Source organism: Tamandua tetradactyla, chromosome 3 (genome assembly GCF_023851605.1).
Source record: "Tamandua tetradactyla isolate mTamTet1 chromosome 3, mTamTet1.pri, whole genome shotgun sequence".
Lineage (NCBI taxonomy): Eukaryota > Metazoa > Chordata > Mammalia > Pilosa > Myrmecophagidae > Tamandua > Tamandua tetradactyla.
This window is the reverse complement of record NC_135329.1, coordinates 189,374,745-189,399,231: the sequence shown is the minus strand read 5'-3', so window position 1 is coordinate 189,399,231 and position 24,487 is coordinate 189,374,745. Positions and strand designations below refer to the sequence as shown.

At 35.5% G+C, this 24,487-nt stretch overlaps 1 protein-coding gene across 5 annotated transcripts in view; it reads right to left on the bottom strand.

The window, feature by feature from the left end:
- The window catches only part of SPAG16 (sperm associated antigen 16), a 1,149,776-nt gene that overhangs the window by 333,830 nt on the left and 791,459 nt on the right, over positions 1 to 24,487 (bottom strand). For all 5 annotated transcript variants that reach the window (XM_077155025.1, XM_077155020.1, XM_077155022.1 and 2 more), the window contains one exon: positions 6,583 to 6,648. In XM_077155025.1, the coding sequence (XP_077011140.1) occupies positions 6,583 to 6,648 (66 nt within the window). The remainder of the gene's footprint in view (positions 1 to 6,582; positions 6,649 to 24,487) is intronic.

Genomic DNA, 24,487 nt, shown 5'->3' with positions numbered 1-24,487 from the left:
AAGCATGGCAAAGTAAACCAAAAGCAAGAAAAAGTCAAGAAATAAAAAGGGTGGAGTAGAATGAAATAGAGAATAAAAACAAAACAATAGAGAGCACTGAAATGAAACTAAAATTTAGTTCTTTGGACATTGTAGTAAAATTCACAGATCTTTCACCAGATTGACAAAAAAAAAAAAGAAGAAGACATAAATAAATAAAATATTAGCCCAAATCACCCTAATACCAAAACTAGATAAAGATACTACAAGAAATGAAAATTATCAAACAATTTCTCTTTTGAATATCAATGAAAAAATCATTAACAGAATACTTACAAATCGAACCCAAAAGCACTTTAAAATAATTATACACTACAATCAAGTGTGATTTGTCCCAGTCATGCAAGGTTATTTAAACATAAGATTATCAATTAATATAATTTACCACATAAACAAATTGAAGTATAAAACCACATGATCATCTCAATTGATGCAGAAGGGCATTTGACCAAGTACTGCACATATTCTTGATAAAAACACTTTGAAAACTAGGAATAGAAGGAATCTTCCTCAACATGATGAAGGGCATATATGAAAAACTCATAGCTAACAAATACTCAGTGATGAAAGACTGAAAACTTTCCCTCTGTGATCTGGAAAAAGACAAGGAAGCCCATTGTCACCACTATTATTCATCCTTGTATTGGAATTTCTAGCCAGAGCAATTAGGCAAGTAAAAGAAATAAAAGACTTCCAAATTAAAAAAGAAGTGAAACTTTCACAATTTGCAGTTGACATGAACCTATATATAGAAAGTCCTGAAACATCTATAACAAAGCTACTAGAGCTGTGATGGTTTGAAACTGCTGTGTACCCCAGAAAAGCCATGTTTTTAAATCCTAATTCAATATTGTTGGATGGGATCTTTTATTAAGTTGTTTCCACGGAGATGTAACCCGCTCAATTATGGGTGGGATCTTTTGATTAGGTAGTTTCCATGGAGATGTATCTCCAGCCATTCAAGGTGGGTTTTAATTCACCTACTTGAGTCCTTTAAGAGGGAAACATTTTGGGAAAAAAGCTTCAGAACTAACACAGAGAGAAACATTTGGAGATGCAGAAAATAAAAATGTCCCCAGGGAGGCTATTTTGACACCAGAAACCAAAGGATCAGCAGCTGTGACTTGGAGCTGACAACGGTGTTCTGGACCCATCAGCCTTTCTTGAGTCAAGGTATCTTTCTCTGGATGCCTTGGTTTTGACATTTTTATGGCCTTAGAACTATAAATTTGTAATTCAATAAATTCTCTTTTAAAAAGACATTCCATTTCTGGTATATTGCATTCTGGAAGCATTTAATAAACTAAAACAAGAACAAATACAGCAAAGTGGCAGAGTACAAGATCAACACGCAAAAATCAATAGTGTTTCTATATATGAATAATGAGCAATCTGAGGAGAAAGTCAATAAAAAAATTCAGTTACAATAGAAAATTAAAAAATTTTAATTTATATTAAATAAATTTAGTGAAGGATGTAAAGGTGTTATACACACAGAACCAAAACACTTTGCTAAAAGAAATCAAAGGAGATCTAAATAAATGGAAGACATTCCATGCTCACAATCTGAAAGACTATTAAGGTATCAGTTCTACCCCAAATTATTTATAGATTCAGTGCAATCTTTATTAAAATTCCAATAGACTACCTTGCAGAAATGGAAAAGTCAATTATCAAATGTATTTGGAAGGGTAAGGGGCCCTGAAGAGTCAAACCATCTTGAAAGAGAAACATAAAGTTGAGAGGATTCACACTTCCTGACTCTTTAAAGTTACTATAAAGCTAAAGTGGTCAAAACAGCATGATACTAACACAAAGATAGATATATTGACTGGTGGAATTGAATTAAGAATATGGAAATAGACCTTCACAACTATGCCCAATTGATTATTGGCCAGGCTGGCAATTCCTCTTAATTAGGAAAGAATAGCGTCTTCAACAAGTGATGCTGGGATAACTGGAGATCCACATGCAAAGAATGTGCAGACCTTTATCTCTTACCAATACAGAAATTAATACAGAAATTAAATTAAATACAGAAATTAACTCAAAATGGATCAAAGACCTAAATATAAGAACCAGGACTATAAAACTCCTGGAAGAAAATGTGGGGAAGCATTTTCAGAATATTTTGGTAGGCAATGGCTTCTTATACTTTACATCCAAAGCACAAGCAACACAAGAAAAAAATAGATAAACAAGACTTCATCAAGATTAAAAACTTTTGTGCATCAAAGAAATTTATCAGGAAAGTGAATAAGCAACTTTTTCAATGGGGAAAAGCTATGGAAACCACACATCTGATAAGAGTTTGATATCCAGGATATATAAAGAAACCCTACAATACAACAATAAAAAGACAAACCATGAAATAAAAAGTGGGAAAGACTTGAAAAGATATTTCTCGGAAGAGGATATACAAATGGCTAAAGTGCACATGAAAAGAAGCTCAAGATTATTAGCTATTGGGAAATGCAAATCAAAACCACAATAAGATATCATTTCTCATCCCCTATAATGGCTATGATTAAAAAATCCAGAAAAGTACAAGTGTTGGAGAGGAGGTGGAGAAACAGGAACACTCATTAGTTGCTGTTGGGAATGTAAAATGGTGCTGCCACTATAGAGGACAATTTGGCAGCTCCTCAGAAAGCTAAGTATAGAATTTCTGTATGACCTGGCAGTCCCTCTACTAGTTATATACTCAGAAAAATGGAAAGCAGGAACTCAAATATTTGTACAATAATGTTCATAATGACATTATCCACAATTGACAAAAGTTGCAAGCAACCCAAGTGTCCATGAACCAATGAGTGGGTAAATAAAATGTGCTATATACACATAATGGGATATTATTCAGCATTAAAAAGGAATGAAGTTCTGATTCATGAGACAATATGGATGAACCTTGGAGACATTAAGTTGAGTTAAAAAAGCCAGACACAAAAAGACAAATACTGTATGATATCATGCATATGAAATTATTAGAATAAGCAAACTCATAGAGTTTGTATCTAGACTATAGGTTGCCAGGGTCTGGATTTGGAACAGGGAATGGGGAGTAATGCTTAAATTGTATAGATTTTCTTTTTGGATTGACTACAAAATTTTGGAAATGGATGGTAGTAATGGTAGCATAACATTGCAAGTGTAATTAACAGCACTGAATTAAATATGTGAATGTGGTTAAAAGGGAAAATTTTTAGATTATTTATACGTTACTGAATAAAAATTTAAAATAAAAATATTAAATTATAGTAGGATTTCTGGAAACCCTACTGGCCCAGTTGAAATTGGTGGTTAAATTTGTGGCTAAAAATTTTAAGTAAGAACAATCAGCATGTTTGTGTGTTTTTCCGCAACTACATGGAGGCCTGGCATTAGTGAAGTGCTGAATACAAATGGGGTTTCAGTGGATGAGTACAATAGAGGATATGGTAGACAGAATTCTAAAATGGCTTTGACACCCACTCTTTTGTGTACAATTCTTTCACTTTGAGAATGGTTAAGTCTGTGAATATGATGGGATATCACTTCCAAAATTATATTATATGACAAAGTTAAAATAAATTTGCATATTTAAGTGAATTCCCTAATCAATCAACTTTGAGTTCATCAAAGGGAGATAATCCTGGGTTGACCTGACCTGAACAAGTGAGCCTTCAAACAAAGCTAAGGCCTTCCTTGAGTTCAGAGGTTCTTGCTAGCCTTCAAGCATCAAACCACTATAAACCGCTATGAGTTCTATAGCTATGGAAAAAGAATCCTGTCAATAACAACATGAGCTTGAAAGAGGACCCCAAACTTCAGGTGAAAATGCAGCCCTAGGTGACATCTTAACTCTGCCCTTGTGATACCCAGAGGAGAGGTTTATCTAAGGTGTACTTTTATTCTTGATGCCTGGAAACTGTGATAATGGGTATTGTTTTAAGGCCAAAAAAAGGAACGCAGAACTAATACATGCTACAACTTGAATGGACCTTGAAAATTTATGCTAAATGAAAAGGCAGTCAACAAAATACCATTGTTGTATGATTCCTTTTAGATTAGCTATCCAGAATAGACAAATCTATAGAGACAGAAAATAGATTCGTGGTTGCTTAGGGCTGTAGCTGGGAATGACAGGATAAGGCTGACAGCTAAAGGTGATGAAAATGTTTTAAACTTGATTATGATGATAGTTGCACCTATCTGTGAATTTAGTAAAAACCAGGAATGATACTCTTTAAATGGGTGAATTTTATAGCATGTAAATTATATTTCAATAAAACTGTTAAAAAAGTAAATATCTACTTCCAGTAGAACAATCTAATCTCAATAGAAATTAAAGCATCAGAGCTCTAATACTATAACACAGTGAGAAATAAAATTCAATCTATATAGTTTTTTTGGACCATAAATAAACATTATTAATTATAAATTCCCTTCCTGACTTGTGATTCTAGGTTACTAGCTAGAATAACACTTAATTTTGCATTTGTGATTTCTGCTTACAAATCTAACATTCTAGCATTTTCCTAAAACTGTGCTTATTTAAATAGCTAAATGGAATTTTAACTGGTAATTCAACTTGAATGCATGTCCCTAAAGGCATGAAACAATTAGCAAGACTAACACTAAATAATTTAAATGTCTGTTATATATGCACTGTGTAGTGGAATTATCATCACAACTTTATCTAATGGTTTATTTGAATGTGAACTGTCACAATGCCATGTCCTCCAGAGACTCCTGAAAGTGTCCACTATGCTGCCTCCCAATTTGCTGACATTCCTTAGTAGGTAGGTGAAATAAAAGACAACTTTCAAAACCATTGATATAAGGGACCAAAAACTTCAGTTGTCAATCATCATAAAATAAATACCACCTTCTTAATAGTTACTTAGTATTTGCAGCAAAAAAAGAGACGAATGAAAAATTTCAATGATGCTTTGCAATGTTGATTTGGAAAAGTTATTGCAATACTCCTTTCTATATGAACAAGGTTGGCCAAGAAAAACTATTTAGGCTTTTTGGCACTAGACATCAACTTTCCCTGTGACATATGCAAAATTAATGTATGCTTCCCTTAATCGCTGATTCAGTAAAAATAATTTGACTATTTATGTTATGTATTAATTTTATTATTTAGAATGTTAAATGGTTTATCTTTTACAGCTATGATATTGCTTACCAAATAACATGCCTGACATACAAATATTAGTTTACTTTCTATTGGCTTCCATTTAATTTTCCTACAGAATGTGAAGCTATAGACCACTTAATAGATTTTTAGTATAAATATCCTTCATCATATGGACTCATAGCATTAAATGGCCCCATACTCTGCTCGAAATAAAATTATACTTGATATCTAGAACCAATCCATAATAAAATACTTTTCAATTAATTGGCTCACTAGAGTCAATTAAATGGAATATTCCTTACTAAGAGTTAATTAAATGGAATATTTCTTACTAAGTCAAATCAGTTAAAATAAAATTGCGGTGGAACCCATCATTAGTGTTCTCTGGGCTGAGGTGACATTGAGCAATCAACATTCCTTTAATAGATGTAAGTTTTAGTAAGCATTTTTCCTTTTACTGAAAGAATAATGCCAGCATGGTAGCAAGAGAATTTTGACTATGCTGTCATTTTGAAGTTAAATGTAAGTAATCTACCAGATTTTTTAAAGTTAATTAGAGAAGAAGAGAAATATGGAATTTAAATCCTTACTCTCCTGGGAACTTAGAGACAAATTAAAATGTCTCTTAATTTAGATATAATTAAATCGTTTGAAGAGACTTGAGAGGTCATCTATCTAGTTAAATCACATTCATCTCAGAAGGAATAAACTTAAACCTCTTCCAGATCACTATCTGAACCCTTTTAAAGACATCTCCAATTAACTTGACAACTTAAAGTAATGTTTAGCAATCTTCATCATTGGTGAAACCATCCTTATATCTGAATATTTCAATAGCAAATAAAATACGTATGTTATGTCATCAGTTTGTATGTAGTAAGGAAGACATATTTGACATCTTTCTATGAAGAAGTGAAAAGCTGTCATATTAAGCTTGCTCTGTTCTAATCTGGGGTGGGGGGGAAATCACTGTTCCTTTGTTTTATTTTCTTCAGGTTTCCTTTCAAACATTATAATTCATTTTTATGATTCTACATTAAAATTTATGTCTACATCACAGTTTCTTGAAATCCAAACTGGACAAGCTACTTTTAAAAATGTGATAAGTGGAGTTAAGCACAATAGGAGAATTCCTCTAAACTCTTACCACTACCTATGGTGTGTTTGTGTGAGTGTGGCTGTGTGAGTTTACCTGTGTGAATGATTTTGTATATGTTTTAAACTTCCGCCTCACTATGCTAACTTGAGGTCAACTTCACCGTTATATTATCTATACTTTTTCTGTTTATAATCAATTCCTAAATTTGTTCTCTTCCTCACCTTGCTACTTACCATTTTTTTCCTGGAACTCTGCTTCTTAAAAAATAAATCTGCATAGATGAGACATTAAAAGAATTTATTGGAAAAACCGAACTCACCCTAGGACTGAAGGTGGCATCATTGATAGAATGCATGTGACCATAAAGTGACTGCTCACATTTACCCTAGAAGATAGAGCAGAAAGAAAATCAAATAAATTTCATTTGATATGTGAAAAGGAATAGACAGGTAATTAATTTCATGTAAATATACAGTAACTTTCTAATTTAAGTAATAAAATTAATATATCCTCACAATAGAATATCTAAGCCTTTGCTTTCAGCTGTCATTTAGAACCAGACAAGGCTGTGCTGGTGGATCTGACACCAGTGTTGGTATCTGCATTGAAATTCAACTCTTCGCTTTTTCACCACTGAGCATGTGGTGGATTCCTACTAAAGCCTTACTTTTACATAGCTTTCAAAGCCAAGGACCAAATCCCTTATAAACTGCTCTTCTATTCTTTTATTAAGCACAGGATGTCTACCATTGCTACAGGTAGACATACCCCCATGGGGTGAGAGGTGAGAGTTTCTTTTTGTTAAGTTATAGGATCAAACTTTAATTCCTGATTATCACAGTTCAGCATTAAAATTTTTCCATGTATATAATATACATGAAAACTGGTATTATTTTTATAACTGGTATTTTTAATTCAAAATAAATATTTCTGTGGAAGTTATACTTCATATCTAGCCATTCAACTCATCTTTCTAAACATAGCTAAAATTAAAATGAACTATACAAATCTCTGAGCTTCAGTTTAAGCAATCTGGGAAAACTGAACCCACAACACATTTCATTTTTTTAAAACTACTTTTATTGTCAGTACTTAAACAAACGTACAAACATTCTTGACATACAAACATTCCATATATGGTGTACAATCAGTGGCTCACAATATCATCACATAGTTGTGTATTCATCATCATAATCATTTTTTGAACATTTGCATCTCTCCAGCAAAAGAAAGAAAAAAGAAAAAGGAAAAAATTCATACATACCATATGCCTTACCCCTCCCTCTCACTGAGTAGTATTTCAGTCTACTCAATTTACTTTAACTTTTGTTTTCCCTATCATTTATTTTTATCGATATTTTTTACTCATCTGTCCACACCCTAGACAAAAAAGAGCATTAGACACATGGTTTTCACAAAAGCACACAGTCGCATTGTAAAAGCTATAACATTATACAATCATCTTCAAGAAATGTGGTCACTGGAACACAGCTTCACAGTTTCTAGACTTCCCTCTACATAGAACAAAGTCTAACAAGGGATATCTATGTAATGCATGAGAATAACCTCCAGGATAACCTCTTGATTCTGTTTGAAATCTCTCAGTGACTCACACTTTGCTTTTTTGCATTTCTCTCTTCCCCCTTTTGGTTGAGAAGGTTTCCTCAATCCCTTGATGCTGAGTCCCAGCTCATCCCAGGATTTTTGTCCCACGTTGCCAGGGAGCTTTACACCCCTGGGAGTCATGTCCCACATAGAGGGGGAGGGCAGTGAGTTCGCTTGCTGTGTCAACTTAGACAGAGAGAGGCCATATCTGAGCAACAAAAGAGGTTCTGTGGGGGTGACCCTTAGGCCTTATTTTTTTTTAACTTTTTCTTTTTTTTTTGGTATAATATAATACATATACAAAGCAAAGAAAGAAAAAAAGCAATAGTTTTCAAAGCACTTTCAACAAGTAGTTACAGGACAGATCCCAAGAGTTTGTCATGGGCTACCATACCATCATCTCAGATTTTTCCTTCTAGCTGCTCCAGAATATAGAAGACTAGAAGGAATAAATATTTTTTTATCATCACATTGACTTTTTTTCTTTTTTGTGAAAAATAACATATACAAAAAAGCAATACATTTCAAAGCACAGCACAATTAGTTGTAGAACAGATTTCAGAAAGTTCCACAATTTTAGTTTTTTACTTGTAGCTACTCTAAGATACTGGAGACTGAAAGAAATATCCATTTAGTGATTCAGCAATCATATTCATTTGTTAAACCCTACCTTCTCTGTATAACTCCACCATCACTTTTGATCTTTCTATCCCACTCTTTAAGGGTATTTGGGCTACAGCCATTCTAACTTTTTCAAACACATTTCATTTTGACACCCATAGTCAAAGGGTATTCTTGGCTATTTTAGAGAAATAACCCAAATTCTGTTGGCAAAACCGAAAAATTATATCTGGACTATACAGTCATATCTGGATTATACAGTATAGAGTTTATTGCTAAGGACTTTAATATTCAGATTTCATTCAACAATCTATACATTCATCAAATATTTTTGAGCAATTAATAAAGTCAGGCACATTTCTAGGACCTTAGTTTATATCAATGAATAAAAGAAACAAACAGCTTTGTCCTCATGAACCTTACATTCTAGTGGGGAGAGACAGACATTAAAAATAAGCATAAACTCCATGGTAAAATAATAAATGTGGTGAAAGTAAGAAAAAAATTAGTCAGGTAAGTGGTACTGATCAAAAGCAGTGGGTTCTCTGCCCAATGTGTGCAAATGACCAATTCCTGAGACACCAGGGTTTCAAAGAGAGAGAAAGTTGATTGCTAGGCATGATGTAGGAGATCAGATGCCTATCTGCCTGACAATCTGCCTCCCCAAAATGCATTAACTGGTTTTACAGCACTTTGGTAGATGGGCAGGTTTTAGGATATTGAACACAATGGCTTGAGATGATGAGGTTAGAGATGCTCTAATTTAATTATTGAGAATGCACAAATTGATTACATGCTTTAGTATGTAAGAAAATGATGGCCTTAATATGATGATGGACATGATTTTCAGTATTATAATGAGGTACAGGTCACTAACAGGTTAAAGTTTAAGCCACTTTGCATGTCAGGTCTGGGCCCATTTTGGTTAGATCTAGTTCTGTCTATCAAGGTAGGTGAAGATTCAGGGTGGGTCCATTCTGGGCTGACTCAAGGACCTTCATTAATAAACATTAGAGACTGTCTTTAGGATCATATGACTCTAAAGTTGAAAAACTGGGTAAAAGTGAGTGTCAGTCACAAGGTTTTTATAATCACAAGGAGCAAGATAAAAGGCTATATCATCATTATCAGAGAACAAGGCAGCTGGATTACAGATCAGAGATCTCAGGTATTTTCCAATGTCTACTCTAATATACCAGAAACTAAAAAGGGATATCCATATAATGATTTAGTAATCATATCATCCTTTAAATCCTATTTCTCAGTTACATAAGGAATATCTTGAATTTTGGGGCTTGGTGTGCTAAGAGCAAATCACATTATCATGTATAGTGGTCCAAATGGGCCTCACACCAAAGGTAGGTCTTGAAGAAAAAATGATGAAGGCAAGGGGGTTGGCCAAGGAGATGTCTGTAGAGAAACTATCCCACGTAGAAGGAAAAGCTAGAGCAAAGATCCCAAGGTGGGAGTTGGGTCAGTATGTGTCTGAAACAGCAAGGACACCAGAGCGGGTAGAATAAATTTAGAGAAGAGAATAGATTTGCTCAAATAGCTCTCTTTTTATGACCTTGATTTATTTAGTCCTAAACTATTTGTGCCTGGAAGAGAGTACAGAAAAGACTCAATATGAGTAAAGACAGAGGATCATCATCATACCTCTCACTGTTATCAGTCATCCATGGGCGATTTCTGAATTAAGTAAAGCTGAGAGTCTTTATAATTGAGCTCTATTTAGTTCTTACTATTGGCATTATGTTCAGGAAGTTATATTTCTAATATCTACTTACAGAATTAATCCATGCTACTAATTCCTTCTCACAGAATGCAAAATTTTCCCTCATGAATTTAAATTTCATAAAAATATGTAGAAACATTTTGGCAGTCTCTCAGGATTTCCTCCTGCTCCCAATCTATGTTATTCTATTATAGCTTTAAACCAATTATGCTGAGAACTTCAAATCATGCACATTCCCAAAGCAGAAATAAATGACTTACAAATCCAAAAAGGCAAAGTATAAGATATTACAATTAGTTTTATATACCATCTTAAGAACTTTTATGGTTCATTTTGAGAACTATTATCTTATACAGTTACATAATATTATACTTGCATAGTGAGTGTTAGTATGTTTAAAAAGACCGTAATTAATACATTTGTATTAAAATTTTTTGGCATTAATTAAAGTTTTGCATTTGGTCCTCTTCTAAATTGAGATTCTAAAAGCTATGTGATTAATTGGTAGGGAAAATATAGTTTTTCAATTCAAATTCTGATTGCCAAGTTTTAAGTCCAAGTAGAATCTCTGAAGCACTCTTGAAAAGTCCTGGAAATATGGACTTATAACAGAAATGCTGATGGACCACATTTATGCTGCAATAACAAAACTGACTTGAAGATTAATGTTTCATGAATTAAAAAAAAATAAAGCCTTTCTATCCAGCTTTGCTCCCAAGATAAACTGAATCTATTCTTTCTGTCATAGAGGGAATATGTAGGATATTAATATGCTAGTCTGCAAAGAGTCTTAATCAAAAGAAATGCCCAAGCTGGGATATTAAAATTTGGAATATATTCTTTGAATAATTCTTAACAGAGTTGTTTTCTTTCAAAGAAGCAGAAAAATGAAAAAGAGGAAAAAGTCTTTTTTAAAAAACACTATATAACATAAGAAGCCATTGCTCTAATATCTGGTCCTCTCCAACAGAGAAGCTGTCTACGATAATGGTTTCTATCACTAATCCTGGGGGTAGAAAAAAATGGGATTAAATTCCTGGCTCTTCCACCTTCCAGTTGTGTGACCTTAAACAAAATGCTACTCTTCATGGTGCTTTAGTTGCCTACCTCACACCATTAGGTAATGGTATTTAACCTATAGGTTTGGTTTGTTTTGAGCATTAAGTGAAATAGTGCATGTGAAATGGTTGGCCTAGTGCCTAGCACAGAGTAAGAATTTAATAAATATTAACTATTAATTCTAGAGGCATATAAGTTTGGAATGCTCATAACTTCTAAGCCAGCATCCATCACCATCCTTACCTTTACACTGAGCTCCTAATTTGCATACCTATCTGCCAGTTTAAAGCTCCTAGTGAAAAGATCTAGAAGATTCAGTATTGGTTTCAATTTGTTTGCCCCTCCTGATGCTTTCCTCAAGTGGCTTTACCCTGCTCTATGCCTTGTTCTCTACTGACTGCATACCCTGGACTCTAGCCTGCGGGTGGATTCAACCAGAGGGAAGAAATGGAAAAGCAGAAAGGCAGATAAATTAACAGATATATTACCTACTTCTGTTCTTTTTCTGTTGAATTGTGATGTTAGCAGTGGTTTTGTCCTTTACCTAATTCGACAACTCCTGTTGGGAGGGTCCCTTAGTAGCTACAGTTTGCACTGTGTGCCAGTTACACTCTGCTTCTCTTATCCCTTCAGACCTAGCGGTTGTCATGGCTTCCCATCAAAGCTAGCATTTCATCATCTCCAGCTGGTTCCCTTAACCACGGCTGCACCTCAATAAACAGATCCTTCATTAAATTTGAGTTAACTGCAGGCATCATCTGTTTTCTGCTAGTCACCTGTCTCTTACAGCAGCTCACATGCATCATATATAAAAGAGACTTTTTAATTCATTCCTACCCAATCCATATCTTGGCCCTCACTAAATCTTTTCTTAGAAGTAAATGGCATCACCAGATGCTCAAACAAAAACAAACAAAAAAACCCAGGCAAACAAAATCTAGGCATCAGAATCCCTCTATCTTCCCTCCCAAACCTTCATGCAGTAAATTTAGCTCCCTTCTCCGCCATTATTATCAGGTGCACCTATAGCAGGAGCCTCATTCATCTCCTGGTTCCCACTCTTGCCACATCCCCCATTCATTTCTCTTATAGCCACTAGAGACATCCATACAATCTAAATCAGATCATACCATGCTCCTGTTAACAGCCATTCAAAAAATTACCATTTGTACTTAGGATCACATCCAAATTTCCTGCCCAGGTTTAAAGTCTATTCTTTGGCCCCTCTCTATCTGACCTCAATCTTTTACCATTTTCCCTTCTGTTTTAGTTTCCTGACTTCTAGATCAAATACCATATAATGAGTTGGCTTAACTCAATCAAGAATTTATTGATGAGAATTCTTTAAAGAAGACCTACTGGCACACAGTTTTAGAGGCTGGGGCTTGTTTCTTCCTGGGATCAGTATATTCTGGCTGCCAGCAGTCCCTGGGGCTCTCTCACTTCTCCATTGCATGCCAATACACATGGAGGCATCTTTTCCTTTCCCTTACAGGTGCCATTAACTTCCAATTTCTTGCTTCTACTATAGCTTTTCTACCATATTTCTTTTATCTATAAGGCCTTCAGTCATATTGTATGAAAAGATCCACCCTCATTCAATTTGGGCATTCAAAGGGCCTATTCAAGAAAAGATTCACATTCATAGGACTAGGGGTTAGGACCTGAAAATGCCTTTTGTGGGGTATGTGATTCAATCCCCAGCACCTTCTCACACACTTTTCTCGATGAATATTTTCACATTTCTACATTATCACAGCTTTCTGAGCCAAGAGCACAGGTCCCTGGGTTAAAGGATGGTTGAATAGCAATCCTAAGGATAGAAAAGAAACCTCTGGAGAGATTCAGACATCTCCCCCTGAGGCATTTGCTTATATTTCAGAGGTGACAGACCTAGAAGCTCTTCCCTCCTCTTCCCTGAGAGAATTTTTCCATCTCAAAGCCAAGTCTGCTCTCCCCTTACCCAATACTCCACTCCAGCCCTAAATGGCAAGGAGGGACAAAAGTTTCATAATTTTTGAGTTCTTCTCCTGTGGTAAAAAATCCCACTACTCAAACACAAAGTACATTTGGCTGTCACTGCTTCACTGCACAGACAAATGGGCATGGGCAACCAACACAAGTTTCTCTGATCTCCGATCCAAAAACTTCCTATAAGGATGCTGCTGCTACCAATCAAAAGTAGCCTGATGCCCTCAAATGAGCAATTCCTGAGACACCAAGAATATTAGTTTGTTAAGCTGCTAGAATGCAATTTACCAGAAATGGAATGTTTATTTGTTTTTGTTTTTTTTTCTGGCATGGGCAGGCACCGGTAATCAAACCCGGGTCTCCAGAATGGCAAGTGAGAACTTTGCCACTGTGCCACCACTGCCCGCCCAGAATGTTTTTTCAAAAAGAGAATTCAGTAAGTTATTTTATAGTTCTAAAGTCTTAAATAACTCCTAATTATGGCATCCAGAAAAAGATACCTTGGCTCAAGGAAGGGTGATCTGGGAAGGTAGGTGGCATCTGCTGGTCCTTGTTCTGGGTTCCCTTGCTTCCAGCTTCTGATGCCAGTGGTTTCCTCTCTAAGCACCTGTGGGCATTCACTTAGCTGCTCCTGGACAAAACACTGGGTGCCATCTCTTGGCATCTGCCAGGGCCGGAGATTTCTTCTCTTCAAATTCTGGCTATTTCTGTGTCTTTGCTTAGCACCTGAGCTAATTCTGTCTAGATCTCCAAGCATCTATATCGACTCTTCCAAACATCTATGTCTGTGTCTGCATCTGAGGTTTCTTTGACATGTTTCCCCTTTTGGAGGACTCCAGTAAACTAATCAAGGCCCAGCTTGAATGGGTGGAGTTGTATCTTCATCTAATCAAGAAATCATACCTGCAGTTGGGTGTGTCAAATCTCCTTGGAGATATTCTAATCAGAAGTTTCTATCCAACAATATTGTATCAGTATTAAAACATGGCTTTTTGGGATACAAACTAGATTCAAACCAGCATACCAGAGTTTCAAAGAGAGAAGGAGTTTTTTGCTAGGTGTGAAGCAGGAGATCAGCCTATTAACCTAAAAGTCTGCCTCTTGGAGCTCTAATAACTCCTATGGTTTTATAGTACCAAAAGACAGCCAGGCTCTAGAATAATAATAAGCACAATGACTCACAATAATGAGGTTAGAGATGATCTAATTATTGAGCATGCACAGATTGATTACATCCTTAGTCACAGAATATATGTAATAAATTGGGGCTTTAATATGATGATGGACATGATTTTTTACTACAAGAAGGTATAGGTCACTTATAGGTTAAAGTTTAAGCAACTGTGCATGTCAAGCAGGCCAATTTTGATTAGATCCAGCTCTGTCTAGCAATATAGTTTTGGAATTGAGGTGGGTTAGTACTGGCCTGACTCAAGGCCCTTCATTAATAAATATTAGGGGCTGGCTTTAGTGATCATAAGACTCTAAAATTGAAAAACAGGATAAGAGGGTACAAGTGAGGGTCTGTCACAAAGTTTTTATACTCACAAGATAAAGGCTACATAGTTACACAGACATTATCAGAGACCAAAGCAGATGGATTACTGTGGAGAGCCGCCTCCCGGGTCTGGCCTAGTGGACACGCTGCGGCCTGCTCTAGAGTTTCCCCCGCCCATCGAGTGAGTCAAGATGGCGCCCGCATCCTGTTTTCCGCGTATGACGCACGCGCCCACCAACCCTATCTTCCAATCACCTCTGTATACGTGGCACTAACCTATTGGGTTTGGGCACAGTATATAAGAGGTTACCCGGACAGGGTGGGTGGATACGACCCGCAGGGAGCCGTACCTGACGGCCGCATAGAGGTTGCTCCCCCATGGGGTATTCTAGCCCACGCGGAACCTGTTACAGAGAATGCAAGCTTAGCTCCAGTAAAGGTCTGTGCTCACAACGGCAGCGTGTCTCGAACCCGTGTCTGTCACTTGAGTCGGTTTGTCTGCGTCTGTCTCTCTCCCCTCCTGTTCCCTCCGCCGGCCGGGGATCAGAAGCTGAGCGAGACGGCGCCGGACAGATTACAGTTCAGAGACTTCAGGTATTTCCTTCTGTCTACTCTAATATACCAGAAAGTGAAAAGGAATCTCCGTATAATGATTCAGTAATCATAATCATCCCTAAATCCTTCTTGGTTACACTGCCCTTCCTGTTCCTGTAATAGAACTAGCATGTTTCTGCCTCTGTGCTTGCTGCTTTCTTTACCTTGGATGCTTCCATGTAGATAAATGTACGTCCTCATCCTTCTTCCCTTTCAACTCAAATGCAGCTTTTCAGTGATACCTGACAACTAATATTCCTGCCCCATCTCTTACCTAACAGTTGATACGCATGGCAAACACTATTTTACGAAACCTCTTTTCTTTTTCTCTTGGGCGCACAACCAGACCTGAGATAAGGAGTGGCCATGGATCTAATAAACTGATTTATTCAGTTCAATAAAATGTGGGCAGGTGTGAAATATGTTGAATTCACCTGTTCCTTAAAAATTTCCCACACAACCCTATGAAAGTTTTCTCTTCCCTTTTGTAGGCTATAGGCCAAGCAATTTGATAATATGGAGTAACACAAAAATGGAAGGAATCTGGATTTCAGAATTAGGAGAAAAGTCACGTACTAATCAGGACCTTCTGACCGGGCACTCCATGAATGAGAACTAAGCTTCTAGTATATTAACCCACCAAGAGTCTAGGATTTAACTGTTTCACCAGGTGTCAATAATCAACAAACAAGTCACCTGTCTTGTTTCCTTCATAGTATTCATCACTAACTGAAATAACTTAGTTTCCTTGTTTAGTGACTTCCCACTACAATGAAGCCCCACAAGAGAAACTTGTTTGTATTATCAAACCCTCTATCCATAGGACCCAAGACAGCTCTGGTAGGTACATGAAAAGCAGTGATGAGTGGAAATATAAAAAGGGTTAAATGGAGCTCACAACTGAAAATTGGAAAAAAACAATTCCACCTTCATCAGATATGCTTATGGTTGGAAACGTAGCTGATCTTCTTCCCAATATTTATTTTTGTCTTGATCAGTCATGACCTGGAATGTGGATTATTTCCCCAACTCCTTTGCTGTAACTTGGTTCTCACCCAGAAGCATAATAATCCATGGACTTGGCCATTTAGAGATATAATGATTCCAGACAGAGGAAGTGGCTTTATATGTATTGAATATATATCATGTAAAGCATTTCGTTAATTGATTCATATACATTATCACATTTAATCCTCACAATCTATGAGACAGGCGCTATTGTAAATTACCATTCTAGTAAAAAGAAAATAGAAGTACTTAACCCATGATTACATAGATAAGCAGTGTTTAATTCAAGATTACATCTATACCTCTTTGTGTAAGAAGATGAAGCAAGAGTGGAAGCAAATTTCTAGTGTCATTTGCCAAAAGTTTCCAACGTTCTACTCTATGGGTTGCATGGGGCCATGAAATAGGCTCTGTGCCAAGAGTTGTGACTAGAAATGACTTAATCCCCTTCCTCATCTCCATTTTTGCAGCACTTAATTATTGGTACATTACCATCTAGGAATCTCTTTGCCGTCTGGCAGAAACCATGCAAAATGCTGGCTGCTAGAACAGCCTGGTCACAGGAGTACAATGAACAGATCTCCCTACCAATGAAGGAAGAGAAAAGAAAGATAGAGAAAGAAAGATAGAAAAGAAAGAATAAATAGAAGAAAGATATAAACATTTATATCTTTAGAAGTTGTTCTTTACCATAACATAACCTAGCCTAGCCTAACTGAGATAAACTCTATATGCATGAAGATTAGTCTTGCTCCTTGGAACATTGAAAGCTTTTCTACTGTCAATAGTGCTATATGAAGAGTTGAAAAAATATTAAAGCAATATTCATCAAAAGCTCAATACTCAAGACAGAAAAAACATTATAAAACTTGTAATAATTAAGCTTAAAATAAAATAATAAACTAAGTATATAAAACTCATATCATTACTAAAATCATTAAAGAGCTAATGTTAATAAATTTCCTTCTTATAATCACATTTTTTAACCGATTGAGTCTATATTCTTTTAAAAACATTTAATAGACTTAAAAATATAAAGTGAGACTACCCAACTGAGAGTTTTTCCCAAAAGTAGGATATATTTCAGAATGACTCTTTGAGGTGTTAAAATGTCCTTTAATTCTAGTGAAGTATAATTTACATACCATATGATGCACAAATCTTAGAGGTTTAGCCCAATGAATTTTTAATCTCTATATATGTCTGTTTAGCCATTATTCAGATTAAAATATAGAAGATTTACATCACACCAGAAAATTTTTTCATGTCCTTTCTGGTAAAAACACCCGAAAGATAATTTTATTAACTATATTTTGAGAAAGGAATATAATAACATGTTTTTTTTTTTTCTTTTCTTTCTTTCTTTTTTTTTTTTAGGTGTATGGTCTGGGAATCAAACCCGGGTCTTCCGCATGGAAGGTGAGTATTCTACCAGTGAACCACCCGTGCACCCAATAATATGGTTTTAAAAATCAAATAATACAGGGTGATGCAATGGTGGCTCAGTGGCAGAATTCTAGCCTGCCATACCAGAGATGGGGGTTCGATTTCTGGAGCCCTTCCGTGCCAGAAAAAAAAAAAAGGTCAAATAATACAAAGACTACACAATGATAAGTCAGTCTTCCATCTCAGGTCATTCCCAGATACAGCTACATAAATAGTATCTTCGGTGCATTTCATGGAAGAATCTATACACCTATAATCACTTTTCCTCAGTCTCATGTCTTGACCTCATTAATTGCATAAATTAAATCATCCTATATGCTCTTTTCTGTATTCATTGCAATTTTTTATGAGGTGATCTATTGTGGTGAAGAATGCATGATATGATAGCTAAAGTGAAATTACAGTGTTTAAAACTCAGTTCATTAGAAAATTGTTGGTAATATCTCTAATTTATATGAGAACTATGCTGAGTATTTTATACTTATTAATTCTTAATTCTTACTATATCAAGTTGCTTATATTTTTTTTTTTTTTTTTTTTTTTAAAGGAAAGACAGAGAGAAGGAAGGAAGGATAGAAGGAAGGAAGGAAGGAAGAAAGGGAAACATCTTTAAACATTTTCTTGTTTTTATTGTATTCTGTTTCTCCGTTTTTGTTACATGGGCTGGGGCCGGGAATCGAACCGAGGTCCTCCGGCATAGCAGGCAAGCAATCAAGTTGCTTATATTTTAACTCCTTATATACATATGGAGAAATTTGTATAAAGTGATCAATATAGTGTTTGTATAAGAGATATTACCATTTATAGATTCATTTGTCATCTTCTTTTCTATTTTTTACTCTACTTATTAATTTTTGTTAGCCACTGACAATAGAAAAAGTCATCACTCTCTCAGGAAAAGATTCATAGTTCTATAGCATGGTAACAAACACCAGAACCATGTTAAAACCTGTTTAACCAACTAGAAACAGTTCTAAACACCTGGTTATAAGCAAACAGCCAGAATAGATTTTAAAACTATCTAATTAATTAATGACAACTATTTTCATTGAACACTCTCCTAAAAGCCAAATAGCAACAGATTCATAATTTGAAAGTCAGCCAATTGCCAATGTTTTACTTGAGTGAACATGTTTCTAGAGCTATCAGCCCTTTTTCACCTCTGTAACCAGCACAAACAAAGCCTCTATAACACATACAAACTATTCTTTTAATATCGACATCAACCATCTCCTATCTCTGTAAACAACACAACCTAAAGTAGACTCCCCAAAATAGATCTAAGAACAGCAATTGGATTTGCTCAGTGAGTATGTCTCTGACCTGTATAACACTTTCCCACGTACACATTCAATGAATTCAGCTTTTTGTTTTCAGATATAGAATGGTAATCTCACTCTTTAACATCACAAGGAGGATTAAGGGCCAGCAGTATCTTTATTCCCTACATGTAAAGCACTCTAGGAGTGGGCTATTGGGGTATTAACTGGTTTCAATAAAGAATGACATAATTTCATGGTATTTATCATATTGTATATAAAATCTGGACATATTACATAAATGCACTTTGAGCTAATATGCAAGTAGTCTTAAATGAAAAGGTTTCATTTTCTATTATACCATATTTAAGTGCATATCTGTTTTAATTTCCTGAGATGCTCAAGCAAATACCATGAATGTGTTCTAGTTTGTAAGCTGCTAGAAGGCAGATATACCAGAAATAGAATGGCTTTTTAAAAAGGGAATTTATTAAATTGCAAGTTTACAGTTCTAAGGCCATGAAAATTTCCCAGTGAGGCAAGGCTATAAAAATGTCCAAATTAATCATCCCAGGAAAGATACCTTGGTTCAAGAAGGCCGATAATATTTGGGGTTTCTCTCTTAGCTGGAAAGAGAGAAAATGTCTGCTAGCTTTCTCTCTAGGCTTATTCAACGGCTTCCCCAGGTGTGTTTTCTTTGTGTATCTCCAATGGTTTCTGGCTGTGTGGGCTCTGTTGGTTCTGGTGGCTCTAAAGCTTTTTCCAAAATGTTCCCTCTTAAAAGGCTCCAGTAAGCAATCCCACCTTGAGTGGGTGGAGACACATCTCCACGGAAACTATCTAATTAAAAGTTACCACACACAATTGGGTGGGTCACATCTCCATGGAAACAATCAAAAAGGTCCCACCCAACAATATTGAATAAAGATTAAAGGACATGGCTTTTCTGCAGCACATAATGGTTTCAAACTGGCAAAAATGGGAAGACTTAAATAATAACAATTTATTAGCTTATGGTTTTAAGATGAAAAGAAAGTCCAAATCAAGGAGCCATCAAGGCAGTGCTTTCTTGCTGAAGACTGTGGCATTCTGGGGCTGGCTGCCAGTGATGTTGGGCTGCTTAGCTTGTCACATGTCAAGGCACAGGGCAACATCTCCAGGTCTCTCTTTTGGGTTCAGCTTCTTATCCCCTGCAGTTTTCTATTTCTTTTTTTTGTCTGAATTTCATCCATTTATAAAGAACTCCAGTAATAGGATTAAGACCCATCCTAGGTCATGCTTTAGCTGAGGTAATGTCATCAAAAGATCCTACCTACAATGCCACAGGAATAGATTAAATTTAAGAACAATTTTTTTCTGGGCTACATATAGCTTCAAACCACCACAACACCTAAATGAACTTGAATATTATATACGTATATAATGTAATCGTTAAGAGCACAGGCTCTAGAGTAACACTTTTTGGGTGTGAATTTGGGCTTTACTGTTTACTGTGACCTTGGAAAACACTGACCTTCAGTTTCAACATCCGTTAATAGGAATAACAATAGTATCAATATCATTGGGTCACTTTGAAGACTGAATGAGTTAATCCATGTAAAGTTTTTAAATTGCTTCCTGGGACATAAGTGCTCAACAGATATTAAGTATCACAAGTCAAAATACGCAGATTGCAAGCACTATGATATCAGGAATGACACCTATTTTCTTTGTTATTCATAATTTTTGAATAAATATCTGTGTGTGTGTGTGCGCGCACACACACACACAATAGGGCTAATCCTCAGTTTAATATGTTTGCCTTCCCCAACTCTTTTCTTCACCATATGACCTATGACTTTTTGAGCAATTCAGGAGAAACAGTTGATCTCTCAGGATTTTGTATTTTATAGAAGAAACATGAAGGAGAGTAACTCTAGGAAATGGATCCCTATAAATGGATTTCACACCCATCTGACACTTGAACAGAATAAAGTTTTGAGTAATGGCTTTTTCAGTCCACAATGCCCCCTGCACTCAGCACCCCGTACCCCTTTCCCAGTCCCTCACACTATAATACAGAGTACTGTCTTCTCGTTGGATTATTCCTGTAGTATTTTTAGAACATAATTTCTTAGAGTAAAATACTTAAGAATTAAAAAAACTATTTAAATGAAACTTATTGAAGCTAAAGAGAATTATATTGTGCAATTGTGCTTTATGTAATTTTATTTCAAATTTTATGACCAATGAAAAGTGCTATGAAAGAATAGAAATGAATGGAATGAAAGTTGAAACCATCTGTGAGAAGAACATTCTCTGTCTTGTTAGCAGTCAGATGCAGCTTCTATTATATTAATTAAGTTTAAAAATTAATGTCAAAATTATTTTATGAAGATGATTTTTTAATTGAACAAGGTTAAAATATTTTAAATTGATAAAGTAATTTATATAACGTTTGTATTTTCTGCAAGTATTTTTTTAAATAACTTTGTGAAACTAAAGTATTTACCCCTACAGGTTTATATTGTTAAAGGAAAATATCCTCCATTATTATTACTACAATAGTCCCTCTAGCATATAAATTAGAGTAATCATTCACAGGGTTCCTAGTTTTTGCTATTTCATATAAATAAATAACCATGTCTGTGAAAGATTGATTACAGCTTTTAAAATGTTTGCTGAATCCATGTGTAATTAAGATGAGTTAAATATGCAAATTAAGACTAAATTAGCTTCATTTGTTAATGTTAGTTTGCCTTGCCTCTACAAAATTTCTACTGAGGATCTTCTTTTAGCACACGGTATTTTTTATTTCTCTGTTCTGGTTGAATTACTGAAGAAACAAGTTGTTTTTCCAGAAGGAGGAATAACTTTCACACAGTACTGGAGGCCACGAGGTACTAGAGGCCATTAGAAAGGAGGGGTTTTAGTTTGTAAGCTGCTAAAATGCAATATGGCTTTTAAAAAGGGGAATTTATTAAATCACAAGTTACAGTTCTAAGGCCATGAAAATGTCCTAATTTAGGCATCCAGATAAAGATACCTTGATTCAGGAAAGGCCAATGGATCCAGAACACCTCTGTCAGCTGGAAAGGCACAGGGCGATATTTGCTAGCTTTCTCTCCAGGCTTCTCTGCTCCCGCAGGGATGTTCTCCTTTTGCATCTACAAAGACCTCTGGCTGTGAGGGTTCTCTCAGTTCTAAAGCTCTTCCCAAAATGGTTTCCTCTTAAAGGGCTCCAGTAATCAGTCCACCTTGAATGGGTGGAGACACATCACCACAGAAACCATCTAATTAAAACTTACCACCCACAATTGGGAGGTTCATATTTCATGAAAACAATATAAAGTATCCCACCCAGCAATAGTGAATGAAGATTAAAGAACTTGGCTTTTCTGGGGTACACAACAAATTCAAACCAGCACAGAAGGGTTTTAAAAAAGCTCCTTGTAGCATAAAAACTGATTAAAATGTTATTATATATACTTCCAATCACCTTTCTTTGGACTACATTTAATTAATACAAATTCATTAAAGCAACAAACTCTCTGGGAATTTCTTTTGATGAAAATGAGCCTTTTGTTACAACAAGTTCAACACGGTGATTGAGGATAATAGGGTGGAGTGGGTGATATTAAATGAATAAAGTTGCCTGCAGAAGAGCCTTTTTCTTGTCAAAATATCCAAACTCTTGCATTAACAAAAGAGACCGTTCTGTGTAAAACTCCTGGTTTCATAAATTCATGGGGAAAATATAAAGAGTAGGCCTTTACAAGAAACATACTTATTGGAAACAATGCAAAGAAAATATAGTACCAGGGTCAGAGAGAAAATTCTAGTAAAAACTATTAAAGTTCAGAGGCATTCTTAAGGCTTCTGTCTGATAAGCAAATTCTCAACATTTCTCTTTGTGCATTTTGTCTATTTTATTATATCTTCTCATTATTATAGCCAGAAATTCAAGTTTCTAAATTTAGAAAAATATTCTGCATTATTATTTATTTTATTGCTTGCTTAAGGGTTTACTGTTATTATCTTTAATAAACATGATTTTGGTGGAAAACATATCCTTTTTTCAAGGTTTCTGAGGGAATTTTTTTAATGTTACTATTTGCTTCTCATGGTATAGAAGCAATATAAATCTTTTTTCTATAGAACTGTATTTGACTTTTAAAGATCACTGGTAAAAATATGATAAAAATATATATACATAAGTAAATATGAAGAAAGGAAAAGTCTTAAATATAAAATATTTTCAGTTTTGAGTGGCTTTTCTTCACTTAAATATTTATTTAAAATCCACTGAGTTCTGAACATACTGCTAGAGTAACAGAATGTTTGAATTGGAGGTATGGTCTGAGTCTGAAGATAATAGAATCCATATTCCTAACTGGATGCAAATCACCATATATGGAAGATATGTGAACTGAATATGAAACTCATCCATGTGGAAGATAAAAAAGGGGAGTCAATAATTGAACTAGCGAAAGATTTCTGCAGAGTATATGAGTTTTCAACCTTAGATGCCTATGAACTAGGGTAAATAAACAACCACCAGAAGTTGTCAAAGGATGAATTGTACATGTGAGATCCCAGCAATGTGGGGACATCGAAGAACCCATGAAAGGGTAAACTTCTGACTGGTTCATAAAATGCTGAAATAGATCTCCAGTGTAATAAAAGGTAAATAAGAACTTTTGAGTTCCTTTTGCCTCATAATCCTTCTCATACTCCAAACCTGATGATTTTGAAACCACTATTGGGCACATGCAGGAATCTCAAACGTTTCAAGAGTCCTCTCTCTGAGTCCTAATGATTCATGTGCTTTCTGTATGTAAAATATACTCTCCCCGAGTCCTCCTCAATTATAGCAACATCCGAAAATACAGAAAATTGTTATCTAAATTAAGTCCAGGTGCCGATGAGACACCTGGGGTGTGGTTTTTAAACGATAGCTCTTCAAGTTCAGATCCTCTCAGTCTGAATCCCGGTGAAACTAAAAAGAGACAAGTCATCTACTCACAGACACAACATTCAGCAATGGAATAGGCACAGGATAACCACATTACACATGGCTATTCATAAAAGGGGAAAATGAGAGTCACAAAGGAGTCACTGGCCCAGATGACAAATATTGGCAGTACCTTGATTAGTTCTCAAGGCCTGATAATACTACTCCATGGCTCTTGGCTCTGTTCTCTATTATAAGTAAGGAAATAAAGCATGCCCTAGGAGCAGATGTTTTTTGAAGGTGCATAAAACCAGGCAGGAAGCTTGTTAAAAATGCATATTTTTTGCATAAAAAGATCCTTCATAAGGGGCTCTACTTAAAGAGATTCTTAATCAGAATGCCCTGGTGAGTTTAGGAAGATGTATTTTGATAAGCACTGTGCTGGTGTGAAGCTATTATGTACCCCAGAAAAGTTACCTTTTAATTCTGATCCAA